This window comes from Sinocyclocheilus anshuiensis, unplaced genomic scaffold (assembly GCF_001515605.1).
Source record: "Sinocyclocheilus anshuiensis isolate Anshui unplaced genomic scaffold, SAMN03320099.WGS_v1.1 scaffold222, whole genome shotgun sequence".
Classification (NCBI taxonomy): Eukaryota; Metazoa; Chordata; class Actinopteri; order Cypriniformes; family Cyprinidae; genus Sinocyclocheilus; species Sinocyclocheilus anshuiensis.
This window is the reverse complement of record NW_015542408.1, coordinates 307,898-316,318: the sequence shown is the minus strand read 5'-3', so window position 1 is coordinate 316,318 and position 8,421 is coordinate 307,898. Positions and strand designations below refer to the sequence as shown.

Here is an 8,421-nt window from a genome sequence, read left to right as displayed (position 1 = left end):
ACACTGTCAAGGTCCAGAAAAGTATGAAAGACATCTTCAGAATAGTCCATCTGCCATCAGTGGTTCAACCGTAATGTTATGAAGCGACAAGAATACTTTTTGTACGCGAAGAAAAAAAAAAACGACTTTATTCAACAATTCGTCTCCTCTGTTTCTCCGCATCACCGTAGCGCCATTTTGGAGAATATCCGCTGAACGCAAGCAGCGTACGCTATTCTGTGTCATCAGAATAGCGACACAAGGATACGTTTTCTATGTGTATTTACGCTTTGATTTGAACGAAAACAGCGCATCCGTGCAGCGCGGCTGACACAGAAGGGTGTACGCTGCTTGCATTCAGCGGATATTCTCCAAAATGGCGCTACAGTGATGCGTACATCTTCATAATGTTACGGTTGAACCACTGATGGCAGATGGACTAATCTGATGTCTTTCATACTTTTCTGGACCTTGACAGTGTAATTTACTTGGCAGTCAATGTGACAGTCACAAGCCTCCCGGGTTTTATCCAAAATATCTTCAATTGTGTTCCGAAGACGAACGAAGCTTTTACGGGTTTGGAACGACATGGGGGTAAGTGATTAATGACAAAATTTTCATTTTGGGGTGGAGTATCCCTTTAAGGTTTATATTAAGCACTATTTAATGTCATTTAATGTTGCAAGAATATTAAACATTCACAAATTAAAACAACAGTATCAGTATTAAATGACAAAACAATAAAATAAATCATACATATGGCAACTTGTAAAATCTAAATTTTGGAAAGGCCTCACTGCTTGTTTTACCCAATTTTGCAATCACAAAATATCATTTGGTTTATACAGAATTATGATTTCTATGATTTTTGATTTTTAATTGTCATATTGTGTTGTAAAGAAAGAATCTATAAAATAAATAAATAAACAATAATAATAATATACAAATTATGAACTATTTTACCACCTCAATGTTTTGTAACTTTGCAAAGCAGCGCTGTATTGATATTACTTATCATATTATGATAGATATTATGACATGCCCACTGAGTACACACAGGTACACCAGAGAGGACCTTAGTGAATCCTTCCTCCTCACAGGGCCGTATTATGTGTTAGCTATTAAGTTTCTATACTATTTTGTGTAAATAAATAACCTAAACATAAAATCGATCATTTTAAAACTGACTTCACACATCACAACATTATAATGTACAGCATGAAAAATACATATTCATTTTGAGATTTGATAAAGATTAAATTATTTGTGCTTTTTTAATTAAGTGAGCATAGCAAAACATAGTATGAAATGTAAAAACGGGAAATTAGCATGTACACAATCATTAAATTAAGTTAAGACTTGTATTACACAAGTAGGATATGATATGATACGATAGAACAACATTTTTATCAGCCAAAGATGTCTTGGGTTTAAAGTTATTAGATGATAGAAACATTAGAAAGTTGTTGGATGTCCTACATGGGTAAATGACACTGGGGTCGGGTATTACCAGGTGTAGTTTTCTCTAGTTGGTACCAGCGGTAGAAGGCTCTTTTCTTCTGCTCACTGAGGTCTGAGCCCTGCTGGAGCAGCCAATGAGAGATCCGGCTCTGACTGATACCTGCAGACAACAACACACAGATTCTAAGGGCAAAATCTGACTTGCATATGCCTCTCGAAGGCCTGCCATGACAAATCCCACAACTGTAATAAAAAGCAGCCCTACAGCTGACATTCGTTTATAGCATTATGCTAGAAGTAACAAAATATTAAGGTGTGCTTTAACGGCTCTCTTATTATACAAAATAACAAGGGAAATATATCACAGTCACAGGATAAATCACAATATATTTGTTATTCCTTTTGGAAAACAAAAAGCCAGAGCAAACTAACCTGTAACTTGGGCAACTACTGCCTGTGATATTCGCCGGTTCCCCAAGAACGCTTTAATCTCTTCTTTAATTATAGCACTGTCCATTCTACAACAACAGAGAGAGAGACATCAAATGAAAAACATCAACACTATTTTTGGCAACATTTCTTAAAGAACCATTTTTATACAACAAAAATGTCCCTAATGCTTGTCTTTAACTATATGTTGTCATATCAACAACCAGTCAGTATTAATAACACTAATTTAAGCTTCACAAACTGCAAATACAGTTTATTTCAGTTCAGATACGACCAATGTTAATGAGTGACTGACATGAAAGATTTGTGACTCATTTTGAATGATTCATGTAAAATAATTTTTCATAAGAGTCAACTGATCATGAATTGGACTGCACTGTGGTAACAGGATTGAACAACTTTTTTTTTTTCAGAGTATTATGATACAGCAACCAAATACACGGGTTATTTCAGTTCAGATATGACCAAGGTTAATGACCAAGTCAGATCCAGTTTTAATGATTGAGGAATTTTTGGCTGATGAGTTCATTTGTGACTTATTTTGAACGATTCATGTAAAAGATTCGTTCGTAAGAGACAACTGTTCATGAACTGGACTACACTGTTTTTTGTTGTTATTTTTACACAGAATTTTGATGTATCATCCAAATACACAGTTTATTTCAGTTCAGATATGAATGAAAGCTAATAAGTAAGGCATTTTAGGCTGACGAGTTCAAAACACAATTGTTCATCATGAAGTAGACTACACTGTTTTTCATTGTTTTTTAGGGCCAGAGCACCGGTGATGCGAGGACCCTATTGGAATTGCTCAGTTTCTTCTTCTTCTCCAAAATGAATCGCATTTTTGAGGGCCTAAACATGCTCAAAAACTCACGTCAGAAGTGGCGAAAATTGACATCTGATATGGGTTTCAGAAGTGGGTGTGGCAAAATGGCTCAATATCACCACCTATAAAATTTCAACGAAGTGCCTCTCGAGCTATGTTTCAAATACATGTACGAAATTTGGTAGACACATGTAACACACCAATACCTACAAAAAATCCCCCCCTCCCGGTACGAAGTCCGAAACCCAACAGGAAGTCTGTTATTTTGCACTTTCTCGGCAAGTTTTGTGCCGTTTTTGCCATTTTCAGGCGTTGTATTTAAACGAACTCCTCCTAGAGATTTAAACAGATCAATACCAAATTTAGTCAGTACAATCTAAAGCCCTTTGTTGCCGTTAAATTGCGAAGATATTGAGTTTGTCAGGCGGCCTGACAAACTTCTATGTTTCGCCATGAAATAGGAAGTTGTTATAATTCAGGCATACAATTTCCGATCTGCCCCAAATTTCACATGTTTGAAAAGATCCTGTCCTGAACACATGCCCATGGCCATATTCAGTTATAGTCATAACACCACCGCTAAGCGGTGAGCCCGGGTGCGAGGGCCCTTTCAATGCTGCCTGCAGCTTTAATGTTCGTATTGTTTTTGTATTGTAACCATCCAGTTTTTTTTTTTTTATAAAATAAGAACCGTCCCATTCCAAGAGTTTCCCACTCACCTCATGAGCTCCTCAACTTTGTCATCGATGTCCACTTCCTCATCTGGGTGCTCGTATGCAAAGGCCCGCGAGGTGTTGCTAACAGCGAAGCGGGGCGGAGAGAGCTTCCCGTTGGGCATAGCGGCGAGGTCCCGTCCATTTTGGACCAAGGGTGCTACTACCGGCACGGGGGTGGGGACCGTCGGGGGCGGGGAGGTGTCATAGCTGTTGCTAGGGGAGGGAGAGAGGCCACTGCCACGGTATCCCGTCTGCGTGGCTGTAGAGGTCGTCGAAGAAGAGGCTGTGAGGTTGTTAGAGGAGGTAGTGCAGGAGTTGGAAGAGGTGGTGGCATTGCTGCCGTTGCCGTGATTGACGCCGGCCGCCCCGTTTCCGCCGTGGGCGTGCCGGTGGCCGAACTTCTCCACGTGCTCGCGGTCCAGCCGGTCGAGGGTGTCCAGGGCGTGCAAGATCTCTTGCTTTGTCATGCCGCTCCGACGTAGCCGCTGCAGCAAGTCGATCTGCTCAATGGTAAAACGAGGCTCATCTGTATAATGGGACATTCTGCCAAGAAAAAGAGAGAGAGCTGCTGCATTAGAAAATTGATGTTGAAGGAAATGCTGATAAAACACGACACATGGCTGCATAGTGTATAAAAGTCAAAACAACACAGCCTAGACTAAAAAGCAATGTTTTTGTCTGAGAAATGCAGTGGAGGAGGTGTAGCAGGGGCCGCATGCGCATGAGCCCTAACTAAAGCATTATTTTTCCAAGAAAATGTCAAAGTCACCGCACCTTTATCGACCAATCATTGCAACAGAAGTGCGGAGCCTGTCTGAGGTCAAAGCAAAGACACTGCATGCATTACCACAGAATTTTTAATAGACTTTAAACAGCAGAAAGCTGGGACACGTGAGGAGGGGGAAGGAGGTTAACTTTAGGGAAAACTGCCAAAAAAAATTCCATCTGAGGCGGCCAACCTACTTTCAGTGAAGAAACTGAGGATGAATCACTCCGTACGGGCGTTTGTCTGAGAATAGTTCTCTCAATGCCAGGCTGTTGCCCACACACGCATGCTTCTGCCGAATTGTTGTCCCGTAACACACCGGATTTCAATTAATTTCGAGTTTTAAAAGGAAGCTACAACTTATGACGCTGCAAATGCAAAACTCGTGCCAGCGCAATATGCATTCCATATGGCAGTGTAATGCAATCAAGTAAACGAGAAAACGGTGAGGCTCCTTTTAACAAAAATGAAGATTTCAACTTCCCTGCGACATGTTCTTCAAGAATAATTTCTGCTGATGAGCGAGTACGACGGTCTCCTGGTGTCTGCGCTGCATTAAAATGCATAAAAAAAGATTTCTGCTCACCCAAGCACCCTTAAAAAGCTTCAAAAGTATAATTATCCAGAGGCATCAGATACAACAAATCAGCAAAAACAACAATAAATCTGGGTGCGTTCTTAAGGATTTGTTCAATATTCCGTTTTTTGTATCTCCCAAAAAAACAATACCTTGTAACAAGCCTTTAGCGTTAGAAACCGAACAATACAAGTCATAAAATAAAAATCCCCCATTGTCCCACGGATGCGTGCACCACATATACATTTTCAGTCTTTCTGATATGAGAATAAAAAACATTCCAAATGTAAAGGTGTCACCTCAGACATCAAATCAGGTTTTAAATATGCTAGGCGATAAACCAGTGACACAAGAATTCAGAATCGCCCATATGTAGACGTGTTAAACCACACTACCGACTTGATGATGACAAACCAACTCAGTTAACTGGCCTGCACACATGAAACTAGTAACACAAATAATTGTTTAATAATGCAAAATGCATTGCTACTTTTAACAATAACAATCATCAAAGGAGATGCAATCTTGCTATATCAAGCATTAAACGCAAGGTTACTGGTGTGCATGCAATTTGATGTAAAAATGATAGCAAAAATGCTCTGAGGAGTTTTAGAGTTTAGCGTTTGCTCATTGTTTCTTTTATTTGCATATTCATAGTCTTATCTGACATATGCATGGAAGCATAAAAGCATCTATAGATTATAGTTATGAAACTACAGTACTGAGGCAGCAGCACAAAAACTCATCTGTTTTGCAGCAGCTCAAGAACAAAGTTGATTTTGTCCATATGCCCCTGGTTCTTTTCATCAGCACGGCATCCACAAAAAGCCCAAATCTCTTATTACTTCAATTCTCCATAATTTGAAACTATTTTTACAGCCCATTTGTTGCATATGTAAGTTACGGTGATCTTTAAAATATCAATTTACCTCTATAGACAGCTGGTAATTATTAGACCTTCATGCACACTGATCAATGGAAATAGAGACCATCCAGAACATGTCGACTGAAGTACCTGATGCCCACTGTGCTTCTACAATTAAAGTTATATCTGTACATAAACTGAATGTGATAAGCATCTACAGAGCATCTACAGAAACATAAACAAAATGATTATTTAGGCCACACAAAACTGCATATATTAAAGCTGTTACTGAAATTCAAGAATTTAAAATTAAGAGATAATAAATCAAATGCGTCCTCAAATTATTTATTTTCTTAACTTTATTTTAGGTCATATTTGTAACAAGCACATGACACCGCCTAAATGATGCTCACAAAGATGCAGTACAACAACAAAACTTAAAAATAATTTAAAAAAATTATAAATAAACACAAATAAACACACTAATTATATTAATTGAAAATATTATACAAACTATTTGAGGGGGGAAAAAAACTACAAAGATTTTAAGCTGTGTCAGTAATTATAATCCATAAACATAACACTTTCTTTTGTCACGAGGGCTTATAAGGAATGCGTATAATGCGCACTGTTAACCCTTATTCCCTGCTTCATATAAGCCTACTAAGCAAAAAGCCACTTCACCTCATATAAAAACATCAACTGAATTAATTTGTGCTCAAACACATTCTTTTATTTTATAAACTTTACCCGCTTACATTATTTTCATTGTGAAGACAAACTGGCCACTCTGAGAAAATGAAATGATATGGCCCAAAAAAGGGAAGTCTCTCAAGCTTGCTGCACTGGTATGTTGGTATGAAGAAACTGAGAATGAAAGCTAGAATCCAGAAAGATACTGCTCAGCCAGAGAAATTGCAAACTGTCTTAAGGTAAGTGATAAGAACAGGTTGAAAGGACCACGGTAAGACTAGAGAAACATCCAGACTGACTTTTTTATTTTGTTATTGTTGAATAGATGCTGGAAAGCGCAAAATACTAAACTATAATCCATATTTTAGCTTCATCAGCAGTTTTTGCAGTTTGTCAGGTAGGTTGGTCAGTCAAAAATGCATCTAAATTATTTTATTTAATATAATGCAATGTGAAGAATTTACAATAAAAAGCATGATGGGATACAAATGCACTTTACATTAGAAAAACAATCTGGATTGATCATATTTGCAAATAAATGAAGCAATTTAATTTGATCAGTTTATGACAACAATTACGTGTTTGGACTGGATTACTCGTATATTGCATAATGCATACACTTTATTGAAAAACTATTAACATATAGTATCTATAAGAAAAAGATGCACAACTTTGAATTTAGGTGGTCTTAATAGGGCCACCTTCCCTAAATAAAAAATAACTGCTATTGAAAAAAATTAATAAAATAAAATTTGCATGAACTATCAAGCCTATATTTACAAAACGTCATCTTAACCCAATATAAACACACCCTATACCCAAAATAACACAGCTCTAGGATGCTGTCAGCACCTTGTTAAAACACAAAACAGAATAATATATAAATATACAATATATGCATAAATAATAACAGCCATAGTAATAAATGCAAAGAGATGAGCAGCCATCAACACAACTATTAGTTCATTTCACCAATGTCAACATAGTGTCAGTTGTTGCACAGTTGCTGGCATTTCTTTTCTAAACCCCTATCCCAGCACAGAATGAGAGCAGATGTAACTTTACATGCGAACCAGCGGTCGAACCGAGCTCAGTTCCCCCCGAGCGTAATTTACACGTGAATGCATGTTTCATGTCTCCAGACAGATTTACCAAATGTCGCCTTTCTTATAATTTGGCATCTCAGACTTACCTGATTGTGCGCGTGCGGGGCCTCCGTGCACCACAGCATTTATTCAACTCAACTGACAGTGTTTCCGTCCCTTTAATCCCCGTCGCCAGACATGAACCAGCAAAACAGGACGATGTCCGACTCTCCCGCTACCTTTCCCTAATTTGATTTCATATCAAGGCAAAAACTGATTCGCCTTTGTCTGACTGACAGAAGCCATATTGATATTAACAGAAGCGCTGCGGTGGTTTCATGGGAGTTGTAGTTCCTCTCGGCGGGCGGGATAGTCACACTTAATGGGAGTTCGTCGAGCGCCGGACTACAAATCCAGTGGAATATGGTACAGTTTCATCCTCGATCATTTTTCACCAACTGCTGCACGGACAAAAATGTCATTTCTGACTTTTTATTCGCTGAGGACATGACGACAGAATGTGGAGTTTACTGCTTATATTCCTCTCTCTCTTTTTTCTCTGAAATATGAATTTAGTTTATTATTAATATTATACACATCATACAGATGTATGTTTTCAACGAGATAAAGTATTTTTTTATAGTATATAGAGTACATATTTACTATTTATTCGACATAGTACTTTTAACGAAAGACTCACATACATTTCATCAGATATTAATTGTGTGAGGGAAAACTGTCAAAAAACCCTAAAAGATAAAAAGGTATGTTTGATTGTACTGGATTAAATGAAATTCTTACAACACCTTCACAGGGGATTCACAGTTTTATTACATACTGCCGCCCTCTAGTGGACATTTACCGCGATCACAACAACAGTGGCCACAAAACACCAAATTTTGGTAGCACTGCAAAATACTAATACAGATATTGATATGACATGATTCTCAAACACTTTCAAAATATGTCATTTATTTATTTTTATTTTTTTCTCTCTTTC

At 37.9% G+C, this 8,421-nt stretch overlaps 1 protein-coding gene across 1 annotated transcript in view; it reads right to left on the bottom strand.

Moving 5' to 3' along the window:
- The window catches only part of LOC107693057 (homeobox-containing protein 1-like), a 12,548-nt gene extending 4,811 nt beyond the window's left edge, over nucleotides 1–7,737 (bottom strand). Inside the window, exons 1-4 of the mRNA XM_016492303.1 lie at nucleotides 7,529–7,737; nucleotides 3,439–3,978; nucleotides 1,873–1,958; nucleotides 1,490–1,600 (exon numbers count right to left, since the gene is read on the bottom strand). Of these exons, the coding sequence (XP_016347789.1) occupies nucleotides 1,490–1,600; nucleotides 1,873–1,958; nucleotides 3,439–3,977 (736 nt within the window). The 5' untranslated portion in view covers nucleotide 3,978; nucleotides 7,529–7,737. The remainder of the gene's footprint in view (nucleotides 1–1,489; nucleotides 1,601–1,872; nucleotides 1,959–3,438; nucleotides 3,979–7,528) is intronic.
- Between the last annotated feature and the right edge of the window lie 684 nt (nucleotides 7,738–8,421).